This window comes from Oenanthe melanoleuca, chromosome 2, assembly GCF_029582105.1.
Source record: "Oenanthe melanoleuca isolate GR-GAL-2019-014 chromosome 2, OMel1.0, whole genome shotgun sequence".
Classification (NCBI taxonomy): domain Eukaryota; kingdom Metazoa; phylum Chordata; class Aves; order Passeriformes; family Muscicapidae; genus Oenanthe; species Oenanthe melanoleuca.
This window is the reverse complement of record NC_079335.1, coordinates 9399468-9412481: the sequence shown is the minus strand read 5'-3', so window position 1 is coordinate 9412481 and position 13014 is coordinate 9399468. Positions and strand designations below refer to the sequence as shown.

At 34.5% G+C, this 13014-nt stretch overlaps 1 protein-coding gene across 3 annotated transcripts in view; it reads right to left on the bottom strand.

The window, feature by feature from the left end:
• Nucleotides 1-13014, bottom strand: part of ASAP1 (ArfGAP with SH3 domain, ankyrin repeat and PH domain 1) — a 144163-nt gene that overhangs the window by 52950 nt on the left and 78199 nt on the right. For all 3 annotated transcript variants that reach the window (XM_056483782.1, XM_056483783.1, XM_056483784.1), the window contains 7 exons: nt 8931-9076; nt 5401-5475; nt 5012-5061; nt 4543-4672; nt 3742-3827; nt 2347-2422; nt 1446-1532 (listed from right to left, as the gene is read on the bottom strand). In XM_056483782.1, coding sequence (XP_056339757.1) covers nt 1446-1532; nt 2347-2422; nt 3742-3827; nt 4543-4672; nt 5012-5061; nt 5401-5475; nt 8931-9076 — 650 coding nt within the window. The remainder of the gene's footprint in view (nt 1-1445; nt 1533-2346; nt 2423-3741; nt 3828-4542; nt 4673-5011; nt 5062-5400; nt 5476-8930; nt 9077-13014) is intronic.

The following is a 13014-nucleotide window of genomic DNA, read 5'->3' as shown; positions in this document are numbered from 1 at the left end:
AACAGGATGATATGGTTATAGCTTTACAGATGATTAAACTTACACACCTCCTCTGGCCATAAAGCAAGTCAATGTAAGGTTTTATATGGAAAAATTAAAAAAAGAAAAAAGATCAAAAAGTATCTAGTGAGCATATCATTAATTCACACATGCTCAGATCCTTAATAGGGTATGCAGATCTAAAAGTTCAAAACAAATAAAAGGGGAAAGATTTTTCTACGCAACATGCAGCCATGGTGGGAAAGGCACAGCTGTAACATAAGCTGATGGTTTACACTTCTTCAAAAAGCAACTGCACAAGTTCAGAGACTTCCAAGCCAGTCAAGCTAATGGGAGGGTATTCTGGGGAATTATCAGTGTTTACTGCCTGGCATTTTACTCTCAACACAAGAAACTAGGCTGACTCAGTGACCTGGCTGTAATGTATGTATATATATGATATTAGCAATACTGTTAATCATATACTTGGATGATCACATATATTCAGCAGAATGGCATCTGTCTAACAGTTAGTTATAATTCATATTTAATAACAGACACCTGGTAAATATGAATGTTCTATATACCTACAAGAAAACTGAAAAGAGGGTAAGCAAACTTTTCCTGAAGGAAAGGTACACCGACCCTTCCAATAGCCACTGTCACCATGGGATATTCAGTATTTCTCTCAGGAAGTATAATTTTGAAAAGTCACAAGTATTATCTCAGGTAAAAGCTGTGATATGTTATTATGTTATCTCCTAGTTCAAGAAATATTCCAGAACATCTGCAATGGACATTACACGTGCTTCCCTCCACTTTTACAGTGGATACCAGATACCAGCACCTTTGATGATGAATTTTACTTTTTAACCACCCTGTCTCAGTCCCTGATGTCTGAATAGCAAACACATTTTCTTCCTTACTTTTTACTATTAGCAAAAGGAGTTTGGAAAGGAGATCAACAGCACAAAATCAATGTGAGTTAGGAGCTGAACTCTAATGTGCAAACCACAGCTAAAGGCAAGTCTCTGGTTCTCATTCTGCCTTGGGATCACCTAGGTCAGGAAAATCCTGAACACAAACTGGCTGGAGGAGAGCAGAACACAAGATGGAACTGTGCAACCCTTCTCTTCACTTTTTCCCCTGAACAATCATTATATAGTGTCAAGGACAGGATGCTGAGGTAGATGAAGCATTTATCTTATCTTTACCTCTACTTACATTACATTAAGGAAGTACATTAAAAAAAGAATAATTAATTTTCATACATAAATAGAAACAAACTGCATGTAAAAACATTGAACATTATGGCAAAACTAGTATTTACAATGCTCAACTACATATCAACAAAGTCCAGCTCTTTTTGAGCCAATAACTACACAAATTTAACATTAAACCAATTTCTAAATACAATATCTACAAATTTATAATATCTCCAAGAATAACATATCTAAATTATTTACCTCCTTCTGATCAAGCTGCAGAGAAGATTTTATCAAATCTCGAAGAGCTGTAAGTTGTTTCTTTTCTTCATCTTGTGTCTGCTTTATCTATAGAAAGAGATTGCCATGATATGCTTGATGGATGCAACTTTAATGTTTTATGCATTTCAATATACCATTTTAGCTGTCCTGAACAACTAGCTCAATTATTTTGTGTTCTTTGTAATAGTTGAGTTTATTTTCATGGACCAGTCCATTCTTATATCTTCACCTCCTATGCATTTACTGCTTGAAAAGCAATTTAAAATGAATGCACAACTTGACATGCAGTTTGTTATTGTAATGGCTTGCTATGTCTAATGCAAATAAATTATCCTCTGAAATATTAAAATAACTCCAATAAATTTGACAGATTACTTAAGGAATGAAAGCACAGTTTAATTTAGCAACAAAAGACAATAGCAAATGGGATTACTGTAATTCTGATAATATAATACAAAACCACTTGGGTGACAAGTGATCTCTGATTCCATGATACTACTTTTCTCCAATGAACATCACAGATTAATTAATTTTAAAACCTTGGTGCTATCATTAAGTAGTTTGGTTTTTAAAAGTGAAAATGGTACTAAAATTAATGTTAATAACATAAGCTGATTCCAATAATCACACTTAAAAGTAGTTTTATCTTAATGTATGACTGAATTAGTAGTAGAATGAAAGCTACTTTTGCTAATAGTTCTAAAAACTGAATATGTAGTTTAACAGTCAAGATGTCTTCATCTAGCTATGTTCAGTTTCAAGTAACACACTTCATTTATAAGATGCAAATGAAATACAGATCCTTGTAGTTATATTTAAAATGTACTTATATTAAAAAAAATTCATTTTCAGATGTAAAGCTAAGTGTAAGTAAACTTACATTATATAAGTCAGCAGCCAACTTTTCAATATATTGTTTAAGTTTATCAGCCGTTTTCAAGCCATCTTGGAAGAAACTGGAATGAAAAATACTTTTGATTTATCAGGAATTATGGAGAAAAACAGCAAAACCAATAAAACATATCCAGCATCTTCCATGTCCAAAACTGAAGAAAATAATTAAACAAGTAAAAATCACAACAAAAAAAACCCTTCCTAGTAGTTTAAAGTACAGTATCTTTCAACAGTGGAGATACACCACTGTGACTTTAACAAATATCAAATTAGAGAGAATTTAGCCAACATGTTTCTCCTACAGTAACTTCTAAAATATTTTTTTCTGTATTTAACTTAAGTCCCTGTGTGTTTGCCTTTGTGTTTCTAATGATGATAAGGTTGTATCTCACCAGTTTCACCTCAAGGAAATCCAAAGAAATTGCTGGCTTTCACAGTGGTTTTAAAATTTACATAAAGACTAAAAACTAATAATTAGAATAAACAAGGTATTTACAGAAATGCAATTAGGATAAACAAGGTATTTACAGAAATGCATTCTAGATCAGAGAATAAAATGAATTCTTGTATGCAACATGCAAGGTTTTCCTTCAGCCTCTTTCCCCATCACTGCCCTGCCCCACAAACTAACTCTCACACTCTCTCCTGGAAGTCTACAGCCCCAGAAGGGGAAGATTCAGATACCTGGCTACTGGAACCCAGAAGCCTGGGAGTTTTGAGCTTTCTGTGCTTTCCTGACACTGACCCCCTGGAGAACACTGCTTTTGACCTGAGGCCGTGGGGAAGGCTTCCAAATTTCAGTGATGGAGTTAAGAGTCATGAGTGTGTAGTTAAAATAGAAATGTGTAACTTCACATGGTGAAGGGTTTTGAATTTTGGGTTTTTAGAATATAATCATAGGTATGGAGGTTTTTGGGTGCTGTCTCTGTTTTCTTCCTTCTTCATGTTCTCAGGTAGTAGTTTTTGGTTGGATAGTTAGTGCTGCACTCTGGGTCACAGGAGTTTGGTTATTGGGAAAAAGTATAAATAATATAGGTGTTAGCTCTTTATTGGACTGTTCAGCTTTAAAAGACCTTGCAACTAGCTAGGTTCAGCTCCATTTTGTTCACTTTTAGCTGGTAGCTAGAAGTGTTCCAGAACTCTCTGTACTCTAGATAAGATTTAATAAACAACCAAGTCCGAACACGAGAAATTCATCTCCTTCATGTTTTTAATCCTGACTCTGAGTGAAGAGAGAAGAAAATGAAGACAAGCCACTAATTAGGAGGTGCAGCAAACCCATTTACACCTGTCAAAGCCCTGATACTTTCAAACAAAGGGAAACAAAATCTTGTGCAAACAAGAAAATTGTAACTAAAACTTAAAGCATTGCAGCACTTACTTGCATTGTGCATGGTAATATTTAATAAGGTTCTGCAGAAGGTCCACACCCTTTTTTGTCTTGATTTCATTAACCTTTATAAGATACTGTGTAGACAATGGAAAACACATTGACAATCATGGATCACAAGCTTCAACAGTTTTCAAACAATAAAACATCATTTGGTCAATGAATTAAATTCTCTGTTTAACTTGGGTGCTGACCCATAAAACACCAGTCCATCACTGCTAAACTTTAAAACAGTTAACAGTTTATCTGGGCACTCCATAAAATTTAAACACCCCAAAACATACAGCAAATCCAAGAAAAAAGTTTCATTCTTTACAATTGTCCAAAGATTTCCCTTTTTAATGTTACTGTAGTCATTACTGAAATATTCTGAAAGTACAATTTTGTACTGCAATTTAAAGTAATACCCACTAAAATGTAATAAAAAGAACTATTAATATAAAAAATCAGTTTTATGGTGCTAACATTTATCACTTTATTAGAAATTGGAAGAAAGATATCAGAATACTGCTAAAACCATAAACCTGAAAAAATAAGAAATATTTCCACAGTGTATTTTTAGCCCAAGAACCTTCCCACAATCTAAAAACAAGGAAAAGGAATAAAACAAAAAAGCCAAGTTTTGTAAAAGAATTGCTAAAATAATTATTTTTATATTGTTGTACTGTGTGATATGAAAATATTTTTTTCCCTCCACCCCCAAACAAAGATTTCACCACCTTCAAGTAAGGCCCACAAAGTCAGTTAATAATAAGTCAGTGTTGCAATTAAAAACTGAAATGTGTTTCTTACTTCACACATCTGTAGCTGAAACAGCCTCCTCTCCTTCTCCATTTCCTCTGCTATCTCAGCTCCTGTTATCTCAGTTCTTATCATCCCGTGCTGTTTTGCATGTTCTCTTTTCTCCTTTTCAATCTTTGTACTGAAATTTTAATTGGAAAACATTTCAGAGAATTCCTTCTACTAAAATGTGATTTAGCATTATTTAGGGAAAAAGTAATAATTAAGAAGTATCAAAGAAGACATTCTAAAGATTAGCTCCTCTACCAAATCCTGTATATTTTAAGACTCCAAATGCAATTGAGCCATGAAACTGCCCTTCCTTCAACTCTGTTCTCTAGACTTTGTGTTACTTGGGGAAAACAATAAATAATATCTTAATAATAACAATACTAATAATGCCAATACTATTACTAATAATAATTCATTTAAAAAACCCGACACCATAAAAAACAAAGTCAAGTGGGAGCCAAATACTTACAATTTGGTTTCATAATCTTTCCAGGCTTTGTCAAAAGGCTTTTTGAGGTCCTTAGGAAATAGAAAATTGTCTTAGAACATTTTTAGAACTTTTTCTTTGTAGTTATCAAGTAATAAATAGTGACAAAAATATTGTTTTCTTCAAAACTTTTCAGACAGCAGTTGGGAATAAAATCGGGTTTGAATCTTGTAAAGTATTGCTTTCCTGTGCACACTAACACAGCAATTTACAATGAAATTTTCAAGATTTCACTACAGTCATGGCAAATTTATTCTTCATACTAAACACAGAATATTAATAAATGCCAACATAAGAAACACTCATGACTGAAAGGAAAACACTCTCTAGAGAGATGAACATGAAACAAAAATTTAGTTTGCAACACTTACCCCTTTAACACCTTTTAAGTCTCCTTTCAAGAGAGAATCCAAAGTGAAAATAACATTGTGGCTTAAACCCTGGAGCTAAAAAACAAAAACATTATCATTCAAAAGCATTTATTATGATCTTACCAAACTATTGCCAATAAGCCTTTGAACTTCACTAATCAAGCTGCAATCACCTCAAATTTCTAAATCCATAATAAACTCAAGTCTGGGAAGAATTAATAAACATTTGCATGAGACACAGAAATATTATAATTAATGTTTACTTGAGCAAGGTGACATAAACCCAGAATTTTACAAATAGCAGATAAGCAAAGTTCTGATGGCCCTTCAAGGCAATATTCATCTTTTGAAGCAAACATTTGGGTACAAATTTGGTTATAGCCTCCTGATTTAGAGGGACCTGCTGTGCCACAAGGAACTCACAAAGCATGTATTAATTCAACCATGAACAGAAGGAATGGGCAGGGGCACCAACTCTTTGAATATTGCCCTCTTTTTGGGAACACTGTTCCTTTCCTTGTCCATTGTGTAGATCTGACATCTCCTTAAACTCTCATGAGTTTAAATTTCACCCCACTAAGTTCATGCCTAATTGATTATCAACAAGAATATCCAAACAATCACTCAAACAGGTTCTCCAGATCTAGTGTTCTACACAAACTCCTCATATACACTGTAGCCTGTTTTTCATTTTTCCAGGTGTATCCATTAAGGATAACCAACTCAAACCATTAATTCTTGGGTTGAAATGACTGAACAGTAGCCAGCAAGTATGTCATCTATAGAAAAAAAGAACAAAAAAACCCAAAGCTAAATAGAACTATATTACTCCAATACATAAGGATTTGGAATAATTTATTACATCATTGAAGACTTGATAAAACAGTAGCCCAAATGAACTGGAAACAATCTGATAAAGCAAAACAGTCTCATGTACACAACAAAATAAAGGGAAAAAAACCCTTAACACATGGAAACACATATGAGAATCTAGTGAGGGTTGTGAACAAAAGATAATTTGCCTGCAAAGATTATCTGAGGACATTTACAGGAAAGAGACAAACAGGCTTTAAATACTTAGAAAAAGGCAAGAACCATGCAAATTTTCAAAAGAAATAATCTGCAAGTGCTACAAATATTCTGCCTAAACTTCATCTAGATCAATGTAAAGATAATGACACACTCATTTTCATATACATAGGTCTTTATACACCTTTTAAATGCACTATTATAATGAATTCCTGCATAAAGAATGAAACCTGAAATGACCAAGGAGGTAGAAGTAAAAAAAACAGAGAAACTGATTCTGGTGGGACACTCAGAGTTTGCTGAAAACATAGACCAGGGCTGGCAATGGCTAATCCCAATGTTTTACCTTTATAAAATCTTCCTGAAGGGTCATTTTGTGTTCTTCTTGTAAGACAATATTAATAACAATGATTCAACAACTTAACTATTATATTCACAGATTTTAAGTTTCAGACATTATATTTAATGATAACATCAACAGCTAATGGCAAAAACTGCACAGCAACTTATTTAGCTTTGTTAAAATTATTAATGGACATGTTTTTATTCTTGCCCTTGTTTGCTGAGCAATTATTTCAAAATTGTACTTTCCAAAAGTTGTGTATGTAATAAAAGTTGCTGGTTTTACTTCATAGTAAAGTGAATAGTAAGTGAATATCACTCTAAAAGTAGTCACTCCATAACTGATGAAGAAGGTAAGTAATTTTGTACCCTCCTTCTCATGATATATCCATAAAATCACAATTCATATGAAAATTTTAATGAATCATAATTAAGGTCAAAGATGTAACAAAAAGGATTCAAATTTGTCAAGCATTTTTTTCATTGTCTACTGTGTAGCTATAGTCCTCAATCATCTTTATATCTTTGATTTATCTTTTATTGTACCTTTATTAAATAAGGCATCAACAATCTGTTCTAGGTAAAAAACAAAAGCAAAAAAAAACAAACAAAAAAAACCGAACCAAAACCCAAACCTATTACTCTGCCATTCATCTTAATAACTCCTGCCATTTTTCAAATTAATTTTATCAACATAAGGCTCAGGACCTACTTTGGGGCTTTATCAGTGACATAACAGAGCCCTCCTCCCAACTGCTCTTTCAATGGGCTTCAACTTCTATTTTGATATAAACATTTTGTTTTCTTTTGGTGTAATCTTATTAAACAGAATGATGCTTAAAAAAAACAAAGTAGAATTTTCTACCTCAGGGAGAAAAAAAAGGAGAAAAAGAAATGGTTTTAAAATGCTGAGGCAATTGTAAAATAAATTTGTCATCTATTTGAGAGTCCTGAATGAAGTAAATTAGTGGACACTCCATTTTGAATCCTGTCAACAAGAATTTGGGTAGATAATGCTTCATAATTTAGCTGAAATAGAATAATGTTGTTTTGAATAAGTGTGGCTTCTCAAATTAAAAGTGCTTTTTCCTCTTGATCAGCGCTATTTTAAATAAATAAATAAACACTGACATCTTGTTTGCTAGTTGAAATAAGTTTAAAATTCCTGCAAGGAATGAAAAGTCCTTCCAGTCCCAAACTGTCCTTAAACTGCACTTTTTTATTCATGGTTTATAATAATTACTTTTAATTGTGTGTTAAATTAATATTAAAGAAGGTCAAAATAACCCAGAGTGACAGAAATCTCCAGAGAGAAAAGCAGAAGACTCAGTCTTGGGCAACTGTCAAAGCCAGGGACCTTTGCTACAGGGACCTTTGGTGTGACCCACAGCAGTTGTGGTTGTGTTGGGGACTGTAGGAAGACAAGTCTGTAATATCATTCATACTACACACATCAAAAAGCTTGGAAATAAGCCCAACTATAAGAAAAATGTAAAACTGAAGCTATGACTTTCTGAATATAACAGCTACAAAGCCCATGAATAATGATTTCACAAGAAATGTGGCTTCATTACTTTCAGTGTTCAAAGATCTTTGCTATTACTCTAGTTTTATTATGCAGCTTTCAGAAATAAAAGGCCTAAGGCAAACTTTAAATGAGACAAAAATTTAAACCACCTTCAAAAACCTCATACGTGAGCAATGGATGCTTTTTATACCACAGGGAGAACAGACTGTTAACACCATTTAAACATGCTCAAATTGTTATTTTCCTCCCAAAAAGTGAATGTTTCTCCTTTATTGGTAAAACAAAACAGCCATAACTAATAATATTGTATTTTTAACTAGAAAGACTTCAGGTTAAGGGATGATTTAAAAATTAAAGTCCATGCGGTATATATTACCATCAATCACTTGTGAATGATGACTCAAGGGATGTCTTAACATTTTATTTACCTCCTTAACTGCCAATTAACAATCAAACACAGAGTGTGTAATAACACCCTCTAGAAATCCTCTCTGCAGAAACACTGGTTTTGTTTTTGAAAAAAACTGAAAGCATCTTAAAAATTGTCCTTAGTCATCATGATCACACAGTTCTTGTATTAAGACTTTATTTTGAAACAAGTTAAAAGCTAAGAAAGTTTAAAACTTCTCACCAAGTTCTTCAAGAGTGTTGATAATTCTTTAGTAAGTGTGGAAAATTTTACAAAAGCTGTGCCAAGATCTGGATTATCCCGACTTAAAAAATTACTTCCAAATTTATCTAGAACTTGTGCATAGTTTTCTTCATTTTGAACGTGATCTGCAAAGAAAAATCAAAAGTCAGATTTTTTTAAACCAGTCAATTATAATTTTAGGCTTATTGCAACTTAACAGCAAACTCAGAAACAGTACTTTGAGAATAAACACAAGTCAACACATTTACTGAAAATCAAAATAATTTTAAGATTAAAAAGAACTATTTAGCAATAGGCATATATATGCTTTTTAAATCAGCAAATTAAAGTTGTAATACAGCAATGAAAAAAAAATCTGTAGATACTGAGAGAATAATAAGATCAATAATACATCAGTGAAACAACATAAGCTTGTTTTTTAAATAACATTGGAATTTATAGCTGCCCACTACAGGATACAGGAACTGCCCACTTTTATGCACACATGAACTTTTCTTTTGAAATGCTGGACATTTCTGCAGAACAAAAAAGTTAAAAGTATCAGATATAAAATCAAGGAGACCAAGTCTGAATCTGACAGTAAATTCAAAAGAAGAAACATCTTTCAAAGGTTCCCTTTTTGCCTGCTCTGTACACTGAGTTATCCCAGATAACAGAATGTGCATTAGTAAGCAGCCAAAGACTCGTTCCAATGGATTTAATAACAAACTGCACATACAGAGAGGTCAGAACCAAAACAATGCAGTCAAAGCCAGTGAAAATGAGACAAATCCTTGACTCAAGAATGAATTAGAAACAGTTGTATCTGAAATGTCTTTTCTGTTTCTATTTGGTTTCCTTTCTGGCATGTATATGCATAATTTTTGTTACTTCAATTTTAGTATCTTTAAACAGAAAATTTACCTCTAGAGTCCTTTGGGAAAGACTTTAGCACCTTTATCTCTCTTAGAATTTACTACTGGTATTAATTAAATCAATATTTCAATTTAATGGATCTCCTAGCCTTACTGTGTGGGCTTTTTTCTGCAAACTACAAACACAAAACCACAGAGCTACAGCACAAGTTCTGTGCAATGAAAAGGAGGAAGGGAAAGAGAGAACAGTTGCCAGTAGGTACCATGGGGTTTTTTGTCTCCCAAAATCCCCAAGTTGTTTGTTTGGTTTTTTTTTTCAAGTTGTGATATTGCCTGAGAGCATCTGAATTACAAGTTATGGCTCAAAAGATGGAAGAAAAGGAAAAAAGTTTTAAACAAGTCTTATGAATAATGTCTCACAATGCACAAATCTATTTGGACATTAACAAACAGCTAATGAAGAGTTAAACAGTTAACTCTTCTGAGGTACTGCAGATACTCAAATAGCTCAAATACCAAAGCTCCAACAAAAAAAAATTGTCAAAACCTGTTAAAAAAAAGTACAAATCTTATTCACCAATACCAAGCCCCAAAGCTCACACATCACACCAGTCACATTCTAACAATCAGACATTAATACTGAGGTTTTCAAGAAGCCAAATCACATGTTAATACAGAGCTGCAATTCAAGCTGTATGTTTTGAAGAAAACTGTTCCAAAAGCATACAGTTTTAATGAAACAACTTAGCACTGAACTCGAGGAAACTGCTACATAACAATAAAATATGCATTTTGTTTTGATGTGAAAGCTTTTGCACACATACACACAGAGGATTTTATCTAGGAAGGTGCTTAGCTTATGCAGTCCTGAGTGAGCAAAGATCAAGCACACCCAGCTGTGCTGAAGGAAAAGGAAGGATAATGGAAGGTCAGAAAGAGCACTGCTAGAACATGGAATCCTTGTCCTTGCTTGTGAAGCACTTTTCACACAGTATTTCCCAGCATTTTGATTTTAAGCACTGTGTTGTTTCATAGAGCATTTTAAAAAATTATTTCATAAAGAGAGTGAAAAAGAGCTGAAGAGGCTTTTATTTGTGGAAGGGCAAAAGAAATTCCCGGTCAGAAGAGGAAGCAGGAAGCAGATCATTGTCCTAGAACAATATAGAGGAAATTCTCAAGAATCCCAGATTACAAATCACCTAAATCTAGATTTGTTTTGATGGTGAAGTAAAAGGAATACTCCTGTATTATCAATGCAATTCTTGGAAAAGGAGATTAAATATTTTCTGTTGAAGAGGTAAGGTAATTCCCTACCCAACCTTAAATGCACATAGCTGAACAATTAGATCTGCAGTGGAGCATACACTAAAATACAGAATGTGAAACCTGACATGCTTAGAGCAAAGAGCATCCTCTAACCTCACTGTAGGTGCCTCATGCAAACTCAGAAATTACTTCCTAATGTCCTAATAGAAATTCCTTTGCCAACAGAAAGCTGTAATAGACACGACAATAATGACTTCCTTAGATACAAGCCCTCACACAGGACTTTAATAACCCTGAGAGTGAGACAGGATCACATACAGGGAATAAGATTTGTCTTCCAGAACCAAATCATGTCTTTTCAATACTGTAAGCAATGCTCAGCACTGTGATGAAAATAGAACAGCTTCCCCAGGCAGACATCCTGCTCCTTCAGCAGCTCACTGAGGCGTGCCAGAATCATGGAAAAGTGAGGAAGGGCTCTGCACCCACTGATGAACACAGCTCCCTTCAAAGGGGCCTCACCCATCATTCCCTTCCCAGAGGGATCTGGCAAGGCCAGCAGCACCTGAGCCTGTGCTGAGACCACCACTGGAGCCTGGCAGATATAATATATATTATAGCTTCATGCTATAAAGCAGCACCCTGGCCTGCATACAGCTGTGGTATTTTCTGAGCTGAAAGCTGTGCATCTCCTCCACACCTTCAACTCTGGGCAACGTTCAGCACAGAATGTCCCTTTGGTTTGAGAAAACCCTCGCAGCTGCAGTGCACAGTGACATTGTGACATCCTTTCCATCTGAGCTCTAACGTGTACACTGAGGAAATGTGCAGTGTCAAAGGAAATAACAGGAGTGCCTCTGGATGCAGATCCAAGCAGCTGAGGAGGAAAGGCAGCACAGCAGCTCTGCAGCAGCCTTTGCTGCACTGCCAGAAGCAGGGAGCACACGTGCTCTGAGCTCTGTAAAGGCACAGCCTGAAGGACTCCCAGGCTGAATCCCACCTTGCACTGCATTCCCAGGCAGCCATCTGCAGTGACCTTGTGGGAAACCTTTCCCAAGATGAACACAAAATACTTAAATGAGACTGCCAGAATTTACTCTTTCACTGGAACCCACAGTATTCATTAACTACTATGTTTATTTCAGAATTTCAGCTTCTGAGCCTAGTGAGAGTCTTCTATACTTGGGCATAGTAAGTAGGGGTACAGAAGTACAAATACTGTGAAGAGATGTTAAAGGATAGCCTTTATATGCTGGACCTACAAAACTCATTGCTAAAATAAAAGCCTTAAAATTTCCTTCCTCTACAACTGTTTTGTTCAGATATATTACCGTGCAAACACTGAAGAACACAAGCACAAAAATATTAAATAATTTACAGGAGAAAAACACTCTTTTGTCACTGATTATGCCCAAAGCAACCTGAAGAATATCTAAATTAATGAGAATTAATTCTGCATATGTGGTTAAGTTAACAAAAGTAAAAAATCATGTTTCAGAATTTCCATCAATTTTTAAACTATTTTTAAGTTTCACTTCTAAAACAGCTTTGTTCCATGGAGAGCCAGAGGAAAAATAAGCAAGGTCAGAGCCAAGACACATTTATGAATGAAAGATGACTCAGAAAGGCTTTAGAAAAGCAAGAAAGCTGGCAAGGTTAAAAAGGACAGCAGAAATTACTTGAAATTTAAGAAAAAAACCAAAACCTTTCTCATTTCATTCTTCACAAAGCAGAAATATAATGAAAAAATAATAGAAAAAAATTATTTGATCACCATACAATTGTCTGAACTTGATAACAATAACGCTTTCTGGAATGAGATTGTTCAAGGGAAAAGTAATAAAAGCCTCTTTCCATATTTAAGAGCAAGAAACATCTCACTGAGTCTGCAAGGTTCTCTAGATCACCACAGCCCAAGAGCACTGAGAGATAACCCAGCTCAG